Source organism: Panthera onca, chromosome Y, assembly GCF_046562875.1.
Source record: "Panthera onca isolate mPanOnc1 chromosome Y, mPanOnc1 haplotype 2, whole genome shotgun sequence".
Classification (NCBI taxonomy): domain Eukaryota; kingdom Metazoa; phylum Chordata; class Mammalia; order Carnivora; family Felidae; genus Panthera; species Panthera onca.
This window is the reverse complement of record NC_138358.1, coordinates 21580063-21601225: the sequence shown is the minus strand read 5'-3', so window position 1 is coordinate 21601225 and position 21163 is coordinate 21580063. Positions and strand designations below refer to the sequence as shown.

Below are 21163 nucleotides of genomic sequence, written 5' to 3'. Positions count from 1 at the left end.
CAGTTACGTAATACATAGAGACTAGTGCTAAGTCTTTCTGAAAATTTCTACCTTCTTAATTTGCTACTTTTGTTATCTGCATCAACTGTCTCATAATGCATTACTGGCCAACATTGTAAGATGACTATCAGAAAAGGAATAAACAGGAATAATTCCTCCATAATACACAAGATGCACAATTTTTCAGTGTCTTCTTCACTCGTATTGTTTGATTCTCCATCAGAAATTTCTAATATGATTATTCATATTTAAAATTTTTTAAAATTTATTTATTTAGTTTGAGAGAGAAAATAAGAGAAAGAGCAAGGAAAGGACACAGACAGAGGGAGAGAGAGAATCCCAAGCAGGCTCCACACTGTCATTGCAGAGCCGAATGTGGGGCTTGAACCCACAAACCATGAGATCAGGACTTGAGCCAAAATCAAGAGTCAGACGCTTAACTGACTGAGCCACCCAGTTACCCCAATTAGTGAAATTTTAGGACATGTAAATGGATCCAACTATATACACGGTATTGTCTTGTACCAAAGGATAAAATTAGTAGTTTCTGTATTACTCCATCTGTTCCACATGATGAACACAAATTAAAAACTCAATGAGGGTACTTCCCAATGCTTTTTATTCCAAACTATAAATATGAATATGAATAAAGTGGTCATAGCACATGTTTTTCTTGATCATACAGATATCTTCAGTAAACTCTAAGTATTTACTTTCAGGGAAATAGGAGGGACCCTTGTGGCTCCTAACTGATAATGCTAAGATACCATACTATTCCTTGTGTTTTCTGCCACCACCAATGCAGAATGGAAGTTATGCAAATTCCGGGTTACTCACAGATCATCCACTGACAGTAAACCTTATCTATATTTCTATTTTGTAAAAAAAGCTCTATACAGAAGGACTCACAAGAACAAATGGTTTCACATGCTAAAATGACTTTCCCTATCTGTGCTGTTAATGAGTTACAAATCACATTACCTCTTCCTCAGGAGACAGGTTCTTTTTGCTACTGCTGACAGGGAAACCACTGCCAAATTCTTTGGAATGAATGTCTGCTCCATACTCAACAGTTACATCTTCTTCAATGCTGCTAACCAGCCTCCAGAATTCCTTCTCTACATGTTCTGTAGGTACCATCTGTGACAAAATATGTAAAAAATGATCATAGCACATTGTATTTTGGCCCCATGTCTCTATGAGCACTAAAACTATGAGACACTAATCCCCGTATCCCCATTCCACAATCACATACATGCACAGGCATGTTGAAGTAGTCAGCCTTGAAGGAATCTGCCATTTCACCAAAGCTCTGCAAAGTGTACTCCTGGGTAGCCTGCTCAAAGCCAAAGGCTTCAGGGGGCCTCTTACACTCCTGAAATAGAAAAGTATTTCAGCAAGAAAGGGCAAATAGTCAAAGAACATGAAAAGAACAGCAGGAGATACATCTTATGCTCTACTGCTACTTTTTGTTATGTTTCAAGGCCAGTGGTTTCTTTGGTATCTACTAAACCTTTTCCTTTGTTCCCATGGTTCACATCATTTGTATTATAATCCTTCCCTCTTAAATCTCTACAATCCTACAGATAGTCTGTCCAACCACTGTTGCTTATTAACTGATAGCTAATCAAAACCTGACAGAAGAATTAACTTATTTTTTTAATGTTTTATTTATTTCTGAGAGCAAGAGAGAGAGAGAGAGGGAGAGAGAGAAAGAGCATGAGCAGGACAGGAGGAGAGACAGAGAGACACAAAATCTGAAGCAAGCTCCAGGCTCTGAGCTGTCAGACAGAGCCCAATGGAGGGCACAAACTCACCAACCATGAGATCATTACCTGAGCCGAAGCTGCATGCTCAAATGACTAAGTTGGCTAGATGCCCCTAAAGTATTAACTTATAAAAGGGCAGCAACTCATACCTATTCTATACTCACTTAAAACCAGGAGGCTAGATTTTAAAAAATTACAAAGAATGAAATTTAAAATATTAATAGTCAACAGGCATACCGCCATGATACACTTTGGGCATCTCCAGACCCCTCTAGGGATTTCAGGAAGGGGTGGCATTAGGCAGAAGATGTGGTAATTGTCATCACAGCCATCACAAAGAAGAAGTTTGTCAACTTCATCCCCTCGGGAGCATATTCGGCAAACATAGGTCTCAACCTATGAGGAAAAATAAAATAAAATTATAAGCTGCTTGCTCCATGACATCCTGTCCCAGGTTTCCACACCATTTATTTTAAGCATGTACCACCAATCAACAACTATGTCATATTCTACTCATGAGTTCACTATTTAGTGAAAATATGACATGACATAAACAATTATTAAATAATACAACATGTCAAGAAATGAACAATGATTAAGGTACTTAGAGAGTAAAGTACCATTTTTATGTAAGATTTCAATGGGACAAATCCAAATCATGAAGATATAAACTGGCATGGATCATTCAGAAAATTACATATGGTTAATAATAAAATACATCAATGCAGGTGAACATAATAAGCCCAATTGACCAAATGTCCAGTGGTATGTTATTCTGGTGTAAACTTCAATAGGTGTCCATTTTCATTCTAAACTATGCCTTTAATTTAGATAATTTAGCTTGGTCACCAAAGTAGTAGACCACCAGACCAAAACACTAGGTCAAGGCTAAACAACTTGGATACTTATGTAATACTGAAATAATCTAGTATTAGTAGTTAAAAAAACACACCAATACATTTTTACCAGGATGAATATTAGAAAAACTACTTGCAGTAGTACTATATTGGGAGGATCCAGAAGTAAAATGATGAGTAAAGACAGGAAAGAGGTGACTTACAGAGTGGGAGAAAATATATGCTGTGTGTATGGAGCTACAGAAATACACACTTGTATACTGTCTTATTAGTTTATGGGACATACACATATATTAATGTAGAAAACATATACATATTTACACACATATATGTACATTAGCATTCTTACATACTGTGTGTATAGCAGTGACCTTCAGTCACAGCAATTTCAGTCCTTTTATGTATATAATAGAAATAGCTACATATCTAATAGCATGTATTTAACAGTAGTATTATTGAATGTATTCCTAAATTTGCAAACCACCAAAAATTCCATAAATAGTAAGACATTAAGAAATCATACTGAGGTTGTATTATTAAGAATTGTAATTAATACAACATAATACAGTGAGAACTTATACAATATGAATGAATCTCTCAAATATAACAAAGGAAGCCAACATAAGAGTATATAAAATAACAGCAGTTAATTAAAAGTACAAAAATAAGCAAAGCTTTATTTTCATGTATTAAAAAAAAGAATTTTGAAATAAAGACCATATTTTTGTGTATACACACTATACTATACAAAAAAAAAAAAAAAAAAAAAAAAGGCTAGTGGGTGACCAACTAGATGTAGGAGTGACAGAAGAGTCTTAAGCGATTTCCAAACTTCAAGCATGGAAGATAAGACCTTGCAATAGTCCATAAGATGACAAACAGAGACATAAACTGGGGACATGATGATAATATACGTAATCTTTCAGTGATTAGGTACAGACGATTAACAGAAAACACAGGAGCCTGGAGCTCAAAACAGAAGTCTGTCCAAAGACAAAATTTCTAGGAACATTAACATCGACAGAGTAGGAGGTGTAGAAAAAATTATAAAAGATAAAATGAAGTTTGCTACAAATAAAGGACAATCAAAAAAGGGAATTTACCATTTTGGAAACATTAGACTACAGAATATTCAAATGATATTTCTGATATTTCATAAGCTGTATGAAACAAGAGAAGACTTATATACATGAGAGACCTAAGTAAAGAAACATCACACAAGAGAAACAATACTATTATGAAATGTGATACTTGTGAAGCATTTGCCAGAAACAAATAGCTTTCACATTTCGTACCATATGAAAGTATAAAGTTCAAAAAATGCTTATTATTGGGGTTGAAAAGATACAACAGTTTGCTGAAAAGTCCCGAATTAAAATATAGGAGATACAAATTTTCCTCCTGACTACAATATTTTGCATATTTCTTCTCCTTCCTAACCATCAGTCTCTTCATATATGAAGGGCCCAGAAGTGAAAGGAAGGGAGGAGAAAGTAAGGTGGGACAACATAACCTAAGGTTCCATATCGTCCTCATAGTTTAAAAACATGTTAGAATATCATAGATTAAGTCCTTACAAACTGGGCACTATTGTGACTCCTCCTCAGTCGCATGGTCAGGTTGGTGCAGGGCTCTAGGCTGTGATTCAAGTCCTCTTTGGGCAATGTTGACATCACTTTCCCATCCTCTCTTGGTTCCTCCTTCATCAAAACAGTTGGGGGGCATATGACCCCTTCTTTATCTAGGGCAGTCAGAAACAAATCTGAAAACAAACAAATCTATTCTCCTATCAAAATCAACAAACTATCTCTCCCTCACATTGTCTCTTAGCCTATTAGGCTTTACCTTTCTTCCGTAAAGTCTTGTCTTTGGCCATGAGTCCCAACCCCATCATCTTGGGACCAGCCCCATAGATCTGCAGCTTCTTTAGCTCTGGATTCTTCTCAATATCTTCCTCTGTGGGTTCTGGCTAATAACAGAAAGTTCAAAGAAGGAAGTGAGGTATACATATACAAATACATATTTTAGGCTCCAAAACATTCCAAAAAAGGTCACATAGATTGAATCCATTCAACTGCTTCCACTTATTTTTAACTCTTTATTACTGATGTATTTTTACTTGTGGGTAGCATATAGCCAGGCAGGAGTAAGTGAATAGACAAATTTGAGTGGTAATTCATTTTCTCAATTTGTTTCATGCAACAAATGAAATGACAGAATACTCCTGTGTTTTCAAGGACAGTTAAGCTTAAGTATCTAAAATGTATACTTTATACTAAAGAATTCAATAAATGTAAATAAATTTCTTTTGACAGCACAATTTAAGCTGCAAATGGGAAGACAGAAGAACAGCATTTCACTCTGAACTCAAGACTTTTAACTTTCTTCCCACACTATATTCAGGTATCTTGGGAAACTGTAAATCCATTATGTGTCATAAATACACATATTATATGTCATTTTCAGCACATATCTCTTTTTACTGGACACCATGAGATATATTTTATCTGTGTTTCTGTCCATTTTCATTATAATTTTAAAGTATTATTGTACTTCCCCTTTCTATTTAAAGCCTGAGGATTGTTTCTGTATGTTTTATTCTAGATCTATATACAAATACATGTAATAACATATTTTCTGGCTTGTTCTATTCCCCAAATAACTTAAATATGCAATATATACTGTATGACAATACATGATAAACAAAGGATCAACTGAAGAGACAATGGTGGTAGGAAAAATAATTTCTCAAAGATCAGATGGAGAAGACTGAGAGAAACAGGACTCTGGAGTTCAAAATGGAGGTCTGTTCAAGAATTAAACTTCTGGGACTATGAACACTTACATCTCTTCTACAGCTTATTATTTGATTATAACTATTCCAGAAATAACTCAAGCCACTCTTTTTTTAATTATTTTTTTTTTTAGCATTTATTTATTTTTGAGACAGAGACAAAGCATGAACGGGGGAGGGTCAGAGAGAGGGAGACACAGAATCCGAAACAGGCTCCAGGTTCCGAGCTGTCAGCACAGAGCCTGACGCGGGGCTCGAACTCAGGGACCACGAGATCATGACCTGTGCCGAAGTCGGCCACCTAACTGACTGAGCCACCCAGGCACCCCAAGCCACTCTTATTATATCCTTGGTGCTGTTTCACATTTTTTGGTATTGCAAATAATGATGTAATTAGTTGTATTAATCACATTTTTAATGTTTTATAGTTTATATTTTGACATCCTTTGGAGAATACTGTTGGCTGAGAAGACTTGCTCCTCTCGGGGTCAGCTAATTCCTAAAGACTCACTTGTAGGTGAGCTCACCTTTCATGTGCAACCCAAGCAATCCCAACTCTATACTAGCAACCACCTCCTTATCTAACCCTCATACACTAAGACATTATTTTCCCTTCCTTAAATCAACACTTGGCCAGGTCTGAAACAAATTCAGAAAGTCACTATGCTCCGTGCCACCAACAATAGCCAAATTCTGGAAAGAGACCAAATGTTCACCAACTGATGAATGTATAAAAAAGATGTGGTATATATATATATATATATAGAATGGAATGTCACTCAACAATGAAAAAGAATAAAATCTTGCGGTCTGTAACAAGATGGGTGGAACTAGATGTATTATACTAAGCAAAATAAGTCAGTCATAGAAAGACGAATATCCTACAACCTCACTCACATGTGGAATTTAAAATACAAAAAGGATGAATATAAGGGAAGGGAAGGGAAGGAAAAATAACATAAAAAAGGGAGGGAGACAAACCATAAGACTCTTAAATACAGAGAAGCAAACTTGAGGGTTGCTTGAGGTGAGGTAGGTGGGCAGATGGGCTAAATGGGTGATGTGCATTAAGGAGGGCACTTGTTGGGATGAACACTAGGTGTCACATGCAACAGATAATCACTGGGTTCTATTCCTGAAACTAAGAGTATGCTATGCTATATGGTAACTAACTTGAATTAAAAAAAGGAAGAAAGAAACAAAGAAGAAAAGGAGAGAAGAGAGAAGAGAGAAGAGAGAAGAGAGAAGAGAGAAGAGAAGAGAAGAGAAGAGAAGAGAAGAGAAGAGAAGAGAAGAGAAGAGAAGAGAAGAGAAGAGAAGAGAAGAGAAAAGGAAGGGAGGGAGGGAGGGAGAGGGGGAGGGGGGAGGAAGGAAGGGAGGGAAGGAAGGAAGACAAGACAAGAAAAGAAAAGAAGGAAGGAAGAAAGGGAAGGAAGGGAGGGAGGGAGGAAGAAAGAAGAGAAAAGAGGAGAGAGGAGGAGAGAGGAGAGGAGAAGAGAGGGGAAGAGAGGGGAGGAGAGGGGAGGAGAGGGGAGGAGAGGGGAGGAGAGGGGAGAGGGGAGGAGAGGGGAGGAGAAGAAAGGAAAGGAAAATTCCTATGCTTCAATGTTTGTTGGTATAATTCAAACTATTTAATCCTAAAATGTTTATCCTATACTACCTCACTTTTCCCAAGGAGTCTCTAATAAAGGCTGTGGCCTAAGAGTTCCCCTTGCTTTCTGATCCTTAGTAACACTGATGCTTCATCTTGTGGCACTGTGTGATATGCTAGGTCTCTTGTTTCTAATGGAAATGTAACTTTAAAACTTTTCTTGTGGTGGACCTGAACTCTCCACATAGCCAGTCACTTTTACAAATTAAGACCTGAACAAACACCCATATATTTGCTGCATACTATTCTAAAACATTAATTAACAGAAGTCAAATCAGGAGGGTATGCACCTTTGAAATTTTAATAGCTTAAAAGAGGCTTGGTTTCGCATCTTTTATACATTTAGATTTGTCAACTGGTTACATATAAAGAAATACATAATTATTCTACAATTTCAACTTATAACTGAGATTAAGCACTTCTGACCTATCATTCAGGAGAGTTTAATAAAAGACACAGATTAAAAATGGGCTGTGAAAGATTCCACAACTTTGCAGGCATGGGGCTCCTAGTTGCCACATACACCATATTTACAATTTTACACTGTGTATTAGTCACGCTGCATACATTATACTTAACATTTTACTTTGGAATATAGATAGTTTCTAACAAAGCAAACACCTTCTAAAAGAGCTAATGCTTGCTTTTAAATATGAAATGACGGTATTATTCTTAACCTTTCAGACATCTCACTATTCATTCTTATGTTACAAACACCAATGTCCAAATTAGAAAAAAAAATGACATTAGTCCTAATTTCTCTGTCACTTCATTTACTTCTTTTCTGCTTCATGTAGAACATGCAACTTTTTTCCTCCTAATGTTCTGGAAACACAACATCTTTCTGGTTTGGGTAACCTCATAGTTTTCAAGAATCTTTAAAACCTTCCCAGGAAAGTGAAGAATCTCATTCTCAGGAATAAAGTATCTAAAGATTTGATTTTGAAAAACTGTTGTAACCTTAGCTGCTACTTACCACTTTCAAACAAATTTTACGGATTTCCAAATCATTAGATGGCTCATTTTTCTTATTCATAAAAATTCTTATTCAGGTAATTCTCAGATACTACCTGAAGAACTACATCATCAATGCAGAATCCATCTGAATTTCAATAATTTAAACTAGATCACCATTTCTCATTTCTTCCCTCTACATCCAAATACTAAAATAAAGTCTGTTAGGATTATTCACTATACATCTAAGGATATAGAATGTTTTCCTAGTTGAATATATTTCAGAAACAGAAACATCCAAAATTCTATGAGAACATACATAGACACATAATACAGGTTTATTAGCAAGAAGAGAAATTACAAGTCTGTATTGTTTATATTTTTAATTTTCAAATATTATGTTGTTCGACATGTTGAAAATCCTACTGACTGGGGAGAGACTGCTCCTCTGAGGCTATCCAATTATCTGAGATAGCAAAGTACCCAGCAAAGAGCATGCCTTTGATATGCAAAACAAACAGGGCCATACCTCCCAATAGTCTTCTTCATTCCTTGCCTTAATCATCCCAGGGCCAGATGCCAGGCAAATGAGAAACACTCTTGTTTTTTAGAGCCCATGAAAACTATTCAGACTAGCCAATCCTAAACAATTACCCTACCTTGCCTTGCCCTTACCTGGAAAACCCAAATAAGGCCATGACCTAGGATCTTCCCTGCTCCTGACATTTCTACAACCTCACCCATGCTTCTGTGTGACAAGCTGAGCTTTCTGAGTATAGCTCTATTTTCCTGAGCTTCTCTTGTGGCTGACTCTCCATGTGATAAAAGAACACAGAACAAAAACTCATAATTAAAAAACCAAACAACTGAAAGCTTTCTAAAAACTATCCCAAGATTTAAAAAATTCACCCCTATATTTTATATTCTTAAATATTAAAGATAGATGTTTGCTTTCAAAATATGTAAAAGCAAAAGTAGGTAAACACAAACACTGCAAATGATACCTATAAAACAAAATAACTCATTCATTTTCAATTAATTCAATTTGAATCAGCTATAGTGTCCTATAGAAATGGACTGAACAAGTCCTAGACAAATTCTGGAAGTTTACAGGAAAAAAAAAAAAGAGGCACTCACATCAGGCTGTAGTCTTTTTGCCCGCCGACTATAGCTACTGAACTTGGAAGGCTGCACAGACTGTCTTAGGGGAATGCCATGAGGTTTGTATTCCTTGTCTTTTTCTTCATTGTCAAATGGGTGAGTGTTACACTGCTGGGAACATAAGAAAACAAATGAGAAACTGAGTCACATTTAAAATTAACAAATAATCAAGTGATTCCTTCATCTTAAATCTCTAACAATGAAAGCTGTATTTCTTTCCAAATGACACTTTTATTCTCTGCAATAATAGAACAATATGATGAGAATTCTTCTACAACTTTGCTTATATATAACCAGTAAAACATAGTGAGGAACAGTCTTTGGAACTAGACTGCCAGATGTGGACTTAGGATTTTATCCTTACTTTCTATGCCTGAGCATTCTGTTCCAATTTCTTTGTCTGAAAAATGGGCAATATAAGTATCAAACCTAACAATTATAAAGTAAAATATCCATTTATGGCTATTCACATAATTTTATAAAATGCTCTGGAAATAATAAAACCTAAAAACATTATTTAAGATATATGGTCAAATTAGTTCCCACTCCTTTTTGAATTAAGTCCAATTACCAAAAATTTATCCTGTAATTCTCTGTATCTAAACTATCCTCAGGAAATACAGTAATTTCTTAAGAAATTATATTTTTCAAGGAGGAAGGCCTAAAATAGGAACTGCTTTTCTCTAACTTATATTCTATTATCTTATCCATAAAAAGATCCTAGTAAACACCAACACTTCAGAGAGAAAGATAGAAAAAAAAGATATTCTAATTCTCATTTAGCTAGCCTACTAGATACAACTACTTAAAAATATACTGTATACTCTTTTATAGGCTGAGAATTATTTTCAGACCCAATTCCTGGAATTTCTAATGCCAGAAATTTACTTAGGATACTAAGAAAGCTCAACCCAGAAAAAGAAAGACCAGAAAGAACAAAATCAAATCAGGCCCCAAACCAGTTAAGACACCTCACCACAAGGTTGGCCCCAGACTGAAACATTTCATAGGGGTAAATGATGCGCTCATAGTGAGATCGTAGCAGGGAACCAATGTTTTTGCCTGGTGGGTAGTTGAGGCGCTGGGCAATTCGGACCCAACGACGGTCCTTGCAGATGGCTTCATAGCCACCTTCCTCCATCACAATCTGCAAGGATAATGAAAGTTATATAGATTAACTGTGAGCAGACTAAGAGACCTGAAAAACAGCAGTTAGGATTAAATATGAGGACGGTGCACTCCCGCCAATGCCAACTGTTCCAGGACTCAAAGATGGTGTCAAAAAATCTTGGCAGGATCTCTGTTCTCTCCTTTCCTGCCTAGAAACACAAAGTTCAACCACAGAGGGTTTCCTAAAAACCCAAGGCTTTTTATTTATTTTTCCTTTTTAAAGCAGAAGTACTCTTACCTTACTAAGGCTGTAGAGATCCAAAATCCGCCGTTCTACATTGGGAATTTTTAATGAAGAACCTTGGATTTCCCAGAATTTTGCAATCTGGTCCAAATAGTTTAATTTTACTCTGGTCTGAGCCTGGGGAAGAGACAGTCCCATGAAATTGGCTTACTCTTTCAACTTTAGTCCATTAATTATGGTGCTCTCCTAGGCTACAGTCTAGATTTCATTGCCTATCTCACCACCAGTGTCTGTCAAAAGCTCAAATAAGCAGATTCTTCAGTCTTAAAAGGGAACTTTAAGAGCGATGACTCAAAGTCAGAATCTTTCATCTCTAAATCTAAAGCGCTATTCTTGCACTTAACAAATAATAAGCAAGGTTCAATCTAATATCTTCCTTTAAGACAGCACTTGTACTCTATACACAACTAAAAAAATATTTTTCTCTTCTATGTAGAGAAGCTGACCATGTATGACCATGCTCTGAACTTTGCTTCTATGAAAGAAATCAGCAAAAATAAAAAATGATAAATTACGTAGGTATGGAGAAGGAAAAAAATCCGTAAATAAATAAATAAATAAATAAATAAATCAAGCAAGCAAGCAAGCAAGCCTTCATGTCCTCGCCATTTGCAGAGGACTTTCTCCAAAATCATTATTCTGGGAAAAAAATGGAACTGGTATTAGGATCAAAATATATCTGCTTTAAAACTTATATGCTTAACTACATTGTTCTAAAACTACCAGTGAAATAAGATCAGAGCTCAAATTCCAGCATAAAAGGGTGGCTTCCGATTTTACCTCTAGTTCATTTAGCCTCTGAATTCGGGGTGTGAATCTGAAGTTTTCAACTTCTACTGCAAAGGGAGGCTGCCAGTCCTAGAAGAAAGTAAATGAACTTATTATGGTATAGCAAAGGATGAAGATGTTGAGAAGTAGAATGATTTGTCTCCAGTTTAATAGTCCTTCCTTTTAAGGCTTTTGGTTGCTATATTTTGCTCTTGAAAGTTCAAATGGTTGTCTTTTAAAAATCGTATAACTGAAAAACAAGAGCAAACCCCCAAAAAACAAACAAAACACAAAGAATTATCCTTGGTGTGTCTCCTCCAAAAAAGGTACAAAAAACCCACAAAGGGCCTAAAAGACTTAAAAAGAATGAAGCACACTTCAATAAGGGGGGAGGGGGGGGGCATTTCGTTTGTGAGGAAGATTCTTAATGAAGTGAAGAAAAATCTAATACGGATGAGAAACTGATTTTGAAAACTAGAGTATTATTTATTCCCACCCACAACCTGTTAAGAATAGTAGTATGTAACTAGTAATACTTTTTTAAAAAGTATACCCATCCAAATAGAAGATATGTAGTCAGATTGAGTATCTCATAAATGAGCAATACACTGCAGTTAGAGGACACACCTTTGATACGCATATAAATTAAACCCATACCCGACAAGCAATTTAGTTTGCATTCTTAATTCAAACATAAGAACTGAGTTAGAAGTTTTGAGTAAAGCAAACCCAGAGGACAGACCTGTACACGAAGTTATTCCAATTTAATTGGTGGTAAGGATTCTATTCTATGTATTTCTTATACCACGGGTCATATAACAAATTTAAACCATTCCAAGCCCAGCGCCTAATAAGACAATTTATACGTTCCTTTGCTTCGCTATCAAGTATGATAAATACATTAAAACTTCCTTCAACGTAAATTTAAGAGCTAAATATTCCTCTACTACACACGCCTAAGTAGTCGTAGAGGGTAAAACCAATTTCGAATCAAAGCTTTTCATTCCTAAAACAGATTTTTAGAACTGCACTGCGTGTGGCGATTAGATACGAACTTTTTGATGCCAACCCATTATAGTCAGTTACAAAATGAGCAATTACACTTAGTTACAGAATTTAATTAACAGCAGTTAACAAAAGGGTTAAGGCCTTGTTTACCAGCACAGCACCCTAACGCTCAGTCTTAAGGCAAATCCATCCCCAAATTAGGCTTCAGAGGCTTACCGCGGGTGGGCGGATCTTGCAAATACCCGACTTTTCTGCAATGGGCCTGATTTTTGCGATGTAGCCAAGCGGGTCTCGGAATTCCGCCCAGGTAGGCTCGAACACCGGGCACTCTGGCGGCGGTAGGAAGTCGTCGGTTCCCGTCTCCATGTCGCGCTCCGATGCTATTCTGTAAAATGATTTCCTCTTTCTTCAGTGGCGTATAGTTTGTTGATAGCTAAAACCTAAGTCCCAGCAGGCCTTTATTTTCCTTCAAATTCAACAGTTAGTTTAATTCATGCAGTTGCTCACACCACTCAGTTTTCAACCACCATCTTGACCAGCAAGCTTTTCCGGCTACTTCACACGCCGTGTCACTCCGCGGATCAATTCTTCAGGTGCTGAGCTATCTCAAAAACTTAAAGATGTGCTATATGGGCAGGAAAGATCTGAAGGCACAGAAGGGAGTTCACTACAAGAAAACAAGCACCACAAACCAGGCACTCGACTAATCTTAAATAGTTCTTCAACGGAACGGAAGAGCACAATTACAAATAGAGGTGCCGGATCTTTTTATTTAAGGGACCGCTGCGCGTGTTAAGCCTGCGCAGTAGACTGGAATGGCTTAAGATCAGTGCATCTAAAGTGGGCGTTGTTGTGTTGTGTGGTGTTGTGTTCTGTTGTAGTCTGTTGTGTTGTTTTTATCAGGTTACACGTTTACAGAAGCCGCAAGCCAACTGCCCTCCTTTCGCTTACCATTTTAAGTCGCGTCTAAATGAGCAAAGTCTAAGAACTTACTGGCTGTTCCTTTACCCACCTGGCTTTATAATAAAGGTACTTAGCATAGCAATTTTGGAATACTAGAACCATTAGTAGAATACAAATTGTTTATATTTATGTACTCAGTTTCACTTACAATGGACTTGCCATGCACACATTTTCCTCTTACTGCATTTGTAGAAACTTGATGTTGCATTTCTTCATACCTGCATGAAGGGGGGTGGGAGCTAAAATCTTTCATAAAAATTGTTGCCAAATAGGGGGTGCGTGGTGGCTCAGTGGGTTAAACACCTCTTTATTTCACCTCAGATCATGATCTCACGGTTTGTGAGTTTGATTTTATGTTAATAAAATTCCCATTGCGGAACATTATTATGTGTTTGAGGAATTGCAACATAAAGAAGTACCCATTTGTTCCTTTAAAAATTACACTCAAGGGTTAATTGTTATTTTGACGGTGTAAGAGAATTCTTTGCTTTTAGGTTTGTTGATCTGATTTGTATACTGTTTCATTTAACACTATTCTTGACATTTTTTTCCCCCAGAAGTTTATCTACTTGGTCTGGGTTATCAGCATCATTAATTTATTATGCTACATTAAGAATATCATTTCTGCTCAATGTTTATGTTTGGATTAAAAAAATTTTTTTTAATGTTTATTTATTTTTGGGAGACAGACAGAGTGAGGGAGGGGCAGAGAGAGAGGGAGACACAGAATCTGAAGCAGGCTCCAGGCTCTGATTCATCAGCACAGAGCTGGACCTTGGGCTCAAACCCACGATGTGCAAGATCATGTCCTGATCTGACATCAGACACTCAACCCACTGAGCCACCCAGGTGCCCCTATCTTTAGATTTTTTGTTTTCATTGTGTTGCAGTTTTATCTGCATGTTTCTTTATATTTCATAAAACCAGATTTACTGTAGGTTACATTTTGATATTAATCTTTCAGATAATTAGATCTACTTCTCCCCATGATTCTAGAATTGCTTTTTCTAAAACAGCTTTATTGAAATATAATTCACGGAGCATAATATTCTTCATTTTAGAGTATACAAATTCAATGGTTTTTAGTGTATTTACAGAGTTGTGCAATTCAGGCTTCTGCCAAATTTCACAACATTTCATTACCTCAGCAAGAAGCCCCATATTCATTAATAGTCACTTCCCACGCCTCCACAACCACTAATCAACTTTCTGTTATCATAGATATGAATAAGTCCTAAAAATGGAATCATGCAGTATATGTCTGTCATCTTTTTTTGTGTCTGGCTTCTTTCCCTTACCAAAATGCTTTAAGGTTTACCCATGTTGTAAACAGTTATCAGAATACCACAAGCTTACCATTTTAACTAGTTGTAAGTGTACATTTCATAACTAATGGCAGAATATTATTCCATATCAATATGACACATTTTGTTTATTCTTCAATTGAGTTGTTTCTACTTTTCAATTATTATCAGTAATGTTACTGTGAACGTTTGTGTGTAGGGTTTTGGTATGTGTATGTTTTATTTCTCTTGAATATACACAAGCAAACAGAATCCTGGACTGTTGTCATTTTTTGAATTACTGAAGACTATGATCTTTTCATGTGTTTGTTGACCATAAAATTTGAATTGTATACTTTTTCTATTATTTCCTATTCCTTTTTTTAAAACTCTTTAATTTCAGTGTAGTTTACATACAGTGTTATATTAGTTTCACTTGTACAATATAATGATTAAACAATTCCATACATCCATCACCTGGTGTTCATCACAACATGTGCACTCTTTTAAAAAATTTTTTTAATGTTTATTTGTTTTTGAAAGAGAGAGAGAGAAAGTGATAGCGCAAGCAAGGGAGGGGCAGAGAGAGAGGGAGACACAGAATCTGAAGCAGGCTTCAGGCTCTGAGCTGTCAGCACAGAGCCTGATGCAGGGCTCGAACTCACAAGCCATGAGATCATGACCTGAGCCTAAGTTTCAACTGACTGAGCCATCCAGGTGCCCGCAGCAAGTGCACTTTTAATACCTACCATCTAGTTCACCCACCTTCCCTCCCACCTCTCTCTGGTTCACTATAATTAAGACTCTTTTTCTGAATTTGTCTGTCTCTTTTTTTCCCCTTTTCTCTTTTGTTTTGTTTCTATGAATGCAATCACATAGTATGTGTCTTTCCCTGACTGACTATTTTACTTAGCATTATATACTCTAGCTCCATCCACATCACTGCAAATGACAAGCTTTTATTTTTTTTTTATGGATGAAAAATATTTCATTGTTTATATATGGCACATCTTTGGGCTCTCTCCATAGTTTGGCTATTTTTGATAGTGCTGGTATAAACTTTGGGGTGCATGTATTCCTTAAGATTTGTAGTTTTGTATTCTTTGGGTAAACACCCAGTAGTGTGATTGCTGAATCATAGGATAGTTCTATCTTTAAATTTTTGAGGAAACTCCATTCTGTTTTTCAGAGTAGCTGCACCAGTTTGCATTCCCACCAGCAGTGCAAAAGGTTCTCTCCACTCTTTCTCTGCATCCTCATTAACTCCCTGTTGTTTCCCGAGTTGTTAATTTTAGCCATTCTGATAGGTGTGAGGTGATATCTCATTGTAATTTTGATTTGCATTTTCCTGGTGATGAGTGATGTTGAGCATCTTTTGATGTGTCTACTAGCCATCTGGATGTGTTTTTTGGAAAAATGTCTGCTCATGTCTTCCGATCATTTTAAATTAGATTATTGGTTATTGGCTCTTGAGTTTGATGAGTTCTTTATATATTTTGGGTACTAACTCTTTATAAGATATGTCATTTGCAAATATCTTCTATTCTGTAGGTTGCTGTTTAGTTTTGTTGATTGTTTCCTTCACTGTGCCAAACCCTTTTATCTTGATAAGGTCCCAATAGTTCATTTTTGCTTTTGTTTCCCATGTGTCAGGAGTTGCTGGTTGCAACAGTTGATGTCAGAGAAATTAATGCCTGTGATCTCTTCCAGGATTGTGTGTGTGTGTGTGTGTGTGTTTGTCTCACTTTTAGGTGTTTAATCCATGTTGAATTTCATTTTGTATATGGTGTAAGACTGTGAGCCAGTTATTGTTTCCTATTTCTTAAAGTCTACTATTTTTTTCTGTGTAATATACCTCTCCTATGATCAACCTACAAACACAAGTAAGTTATTTTTAGGGAGTGTTTTTTGTTCAAATCAAAATTAAGATACTATTTAAAAATATTATAGGACTTATAATCTTCTAAGCAAAAAACAAAAAAGTAATGCTGCTACGGTAGCTCTACATGACAAATTTCTATTATCCCCACTTCCATCTGGAGCTATAAACAAATTCAGCAAAGTTGCAGGATATAAAATCAATGCACCAATGCCAGTTGTGCTTTTGTAAAATTGGAATAGACAATGAAAATATAAACTTAAGAAAGTAATTTTATTTAATCTGTTGCATTTCTATACACTAATAATGATGTAGCAGATAGAGAAATTAAGAAAACAATCCTATTTTCAATTTCATCAAAAAGAATAAAATACCTTGGAATAAAGTTAACCAAAGAGGCGAAAGACCTATACTTTGAAAACTATAAAACATTGATGAAAGAAATTGAAGATGACCCAAGGAAATGGAAAGATGTCCCATGTTCATGGATTGGGAGAATAAATGTTGTTAAATTGTTGACACTATCCAAAGCAATCTATAGATTTAATGCAATGCATATCAAAATACCATGTACCTACAAACTTGCATGGAACCAAAAATGATCCTGAATTGTCAGAGTAATCTCGAGAAAGATAAACAAAGCTGTAGCATCACTCTCACAGATATCATGACATATTGCAAGGTAGTAATCAAAACAGTATGATAATGACACAAAAATAGACAAATATCAATGGAAAAGAATACAGATCCTAGAAATAAACCCACAATTATATAGCCAATTAGTCCGTAACAAAAGAGGCAAGAATGGGAAAAAAGTCTCTTCAAGAAAAAGATTTTTTGGGAAAACTAGACTACTACATGCAAAAGAATGAAATAGGACCATATTTTTGCAGTATATACAAAAATTAACTCATAATGGGTTAGAGAGCTAAATGCAAGACTTGTAACCATTAAACCCTTAGAAGAAACCATATAGTACCACTATATGACCCAACAATTCTAGTTACCAGTAACTATATAAAAGAATTGAAAATATTCAAAAAAAGTTCCATATGAATTCATAATGGCTAAAAGATAGAAACAGGACAGTTTTCCTTTAACATATTAATGGAATATTATCAGCTATAAAAGAAATGAAGTACTGAACCATGATACAACTCTAATAACCCTCAAAAACATTACATGAAAGAAGTTAGATATAAAATGTCACATATTCCTTATATGTGAAGCTTCCAGTATATGTAAATTATTGAAAAGGAAAGGAGATAAATGTTTGCACAGAGTGAGAAGTAGGAAATAGGAATATTGCTTAATGGATTCTGGGTCTGTTTTGAGGGTATTAAAGTGTTTTGGAAATAAATGTATACAACATTGTGAATGTACAAAATGCCACTGGTTTGTACACTTTAAAATAGTTGGTTTCAGTGTGTAATTTAAGAAAAAAAATGAAGAGGGGAGAAAAAAGAAGAAAAAGAAATTGAGAGACAGAGAGAGAGAGAGGCAAGCCAAGAAACAGAATCCTACCTCTAGAAAACAAACTGATGGTTATGAGAGGGGAGGTGGGTGGGTGATGTATAGGGGATAGAGATTAAGGAGTGCACTTGTTTTATGAGCGCCAGGTGATGTATGGAAGTGAATCACTATATTGTACATCTGAATGAAACTAATATTATAGTGTAGTTTAACAAAGGGAATTCAAATAAAAACTTAAAAAATAAAATGGTTGCTTTTAAATAAAATTTCATTTAAATACAAATTTCATTTAGATAGAAAAAGTAATACTTCCATGTTCTGTACCAAAAATATTTTAACCTTATAAGTATTACAATCTAAAATTACATTGTTTTAAATTCATTTTTACATAACTTGGGTTTGCTCTTCATTTTCCAAAGAAATTAAATTTTAATCTCAAAATATAAAGTACTGTTTTATGTTATGACTTAATTAATGGCTATAGAAACCTATTTCATCTTACATGGAAAGAAGCTTCAGAGCTAATTTGTAAATGGTCTAGACAATGGCAACTTTTCCCTTCCTTTGTATTCTACAGGAACAAGAAGAGGGCTTGAATGTATCAGTGTCTGTCAGGATAGGCAATACCATATTAACTCTGTCTTATACTTGAGACAAATTCATAAAGCATTTGAAATATTTGTTATATTAATAGCAAATGTTTTTCTTTTTTTAAAAAAACACATAGGTAGTTTTTATTTTTAAATGTGTTTGAAAATATGCACAATGTTATTAAAAGCTATAACTAACTTGTAAAACTTGGAATTAGGTCAGAATAATAATAATTCAGTTTAAGTGTGTAAATTCAAAAGAATAAGATCTCAGAATCAGACAGGGCTAGTTAGCATTTTCTCTATGAGAGTCATGTAATAACCTAGACATGTCATTTTATTCTTTTTCTTCCTCATCTTTTTTCATCTTCTTCCTCTACATTTTTATAGACAATAGAACAGCCCCCATTTGTATTATGGATTTTCCTTTAGATTTATAACCTGCAACATCTTTTAGTATGAAAGACATCCTGATAAAGTAGATGGCAATTATTAATTATTTATGTGTAATTCTTTGGGTAGTAATAAAAAATATTTTGAATCTAAGAACTGTTTAATTTATAAGTATTTAAAGGATTCTTTCTTGGGTAATTAATTTGAAATCCACATTTCAGTAGTTAAGTGAAAAAAATTACTTTTTCAAGATAAAGAGACTTCTTGAAAATTACAAAATATATTTATAGAATAGTGATATAAAAAATTCTATGATAAAAGCTCAGTGAAGTTTTAAGATGCAAAAGAAATGAGAAATACCAAGTATTTAAGCAACTATAATAGTAGAAAGAAAAGGAGGACAATGAAAGGAAACTTGCTATAGAGAACAGTAAAGGAAAATATTATTTTTATATAGTTCATGCTTGAGGTGTAGAACTACAGTAGACTTTGGAAACAGAATAAATATTTGCATATTAATCACCTCTAAATCAGGACATGTGAATTTAGTCATGTTTATAATTACACTTTTTATTATAATGCTAACTTCATGATTTCAGTTTTTAAGAAACAGATAACAAAACCCTTATTGTCTAATGATCTTTTTTAAAATGTAAAAAATTTCATCATAGTAAAATGTGGCAATCATTTCTTGTTATAAACTCACTAAGTTTAAACTTAAGAGGCTTTTTTGAAACTAAAATTGTAGTGATAGTTACCTATAATTTTCTGTAGTTTTTTATTTTGTTTTTATACATAATAAATTTTATAGTTTTATAAATAAATACATAGAGGCAAGAAAATATTAAGGTTTCATGAATAAAATTGTGTTTAGCAGCCTTAAGTCCTCTAAAGTGAGTCCTAATTAGAAAAATAAACTGGACTGAGAGGAGTCAACAATGCAGAGAAGTAGGAGGACCTGAAGTTCCCTCATCCCTCAAACACAGCAGTGTGGAGGCCAGAAGACTTGGAATTCCAGGAATCTGAGTACAAAGTGACAAGAACATCTCCAGGGAAGGGCCAGGGAAACAACTTAGCGGGTAATAGGTACGTGATTGCGAATTGGGAGAGATAAAATGGGTGACATAGAGGTGGAGGAGAGGGATCCCCTTCCGTGTAGACAAAAGGAGAAAGAAAGGCTGTGGGAAGTTTAGGATTGTATTCGGACAAGAGAAAAACCACAGACCAGGGAACAGAAAAAACAGAAAGAACCAATTTCTAACACTATCCAGGGTTGTGGGACTTTCTTTGCAAATGGGGCCTGCTGCTCTGTACACACTCCTGGTGGGGCGGAGGGAAGCCAGCCCCAAAGTGGTAGCCAGCTCAGAGGATCAGTCAGAGAGAGCAGTCCCCTCCCTTGAGTGCTGTGGGAAGAAGGTATATAGCCTCCAAGTACAAAAGACCCTGCAGATGGCTGCCAACCAGAAACCCTTTGTTGGCAGACTGGGTTGAGTGGCAATACCCTGGAACCAGGACATGCAGAGCAGGATCCTTTAAATACAGGGCTAGTTTGAATACTGGAGGCACAGGAGACTGTGGAGTGGCCCACTCATGCCCAGAGTGCACTGTAAGGATGGCTTTAACAGACTGGTTTGGAACACCCAGTCCAGGGAGGAGAGACTGGCATATCTCCATTTTTCTCCCCATCACCAACAAGGTGGGACTTCAGGGAAAAAACGGCAGGTCCACAATGGAGGCAGGACCTGCTTACACCAAACCACACCCATCAGTGCCTGGTAAGTGCATATCTATGGGAGCAAGATTGACAGTGATGAACCAGAGGGCCCCTCCTCCAGACCAGCACAGCCACCACTCCAAAGCACCATCAGATATCAGTCTAGCGATTTTGCATTTTCTGATTTGATTTTGGTTAGTTCTATAATTAATGTAATGTAATGTAATGTAATGTAATGTAATGTAATGTAATATAATATATATTTATTATATTTAATATATGTTATTGTTAGTTATATTATTAATAATTTTATTAAATTTAATTAATATTAATATTACATATAATATATAATATTGTATATTATATATACATTTATATATACATATATATGTGTATATATTTCTTCCCTTCTCTATTCTGGTTGTTGGTTTGTTTAGGCAGACATTTGTAATTTATTCTTTTTAGACCTCTTCTGTATCTCATTCTTTATTT

General features: G+C 35.5%; 2 protein-coding genes across 10 annotated transcripts in view; one reads left to right on the top strand and one right to left on the bottom strand.

Annotated features, from left to right (window-relative positions):
• Positions 1-13116, bottom strand: part of LOC145714933 (lysine-specific demethylase 5D) — a 44233-nt gene extending 31117 nt beyond the window's left edge. For 4 of the 8 annotated variants that reach the window (XM_081794467.1, XM_081794468.1, XM_081794474.1 and 1 more), the window contains exons 1-10: positions 12593-13116; positions 11381-11458; positions 10595-10717; positions 10163-10333; positions 9163-9297; positions 4472-4595; positions 4204-4388; positions 2007-2165; positions 1256-1375; positions 982-1140 (exon numbers count right to left, since the gene is read on the bottom strand). In XM_081794467.1, coding sequence (XP_081650593.1) covers positions 982-1140; positions 1256-1375; positions 2007-2165; positions 4204-4388; positions 4472-4595; positions 9163-9297; positions 10163-10333; positions 10595-10717; positions 11381-11458; positions 12593-12742 — 1404 coding nt within the window. In that variant the 5' untranslated portion in view covers positions 12743-13116. The remainder of the gene's footprint in view (positions 1-981; positions 1141-1255; positions 1376-2006; positions 2166-4203; positions 4389-4471; positions 4596-9162; positions 9298-10162; positions 10334-10594; positions 10718-11380; positions 11459-12592) is intronic. The other 4 variants (XM_081794470.1, XM_081794471.1, XM_081794469.1 and 1 more) reach the window with 3 other exon arrangements.
• Positions 1-21163, top strand: part of LOC145714947 (eukaryotic translation initiation factor 1A, X-chromosomal) — a 795969-nt gene that overhangs the window by 484003 nt on the left and 290803 nt on the right. The window lies entirely within an intron of this gene.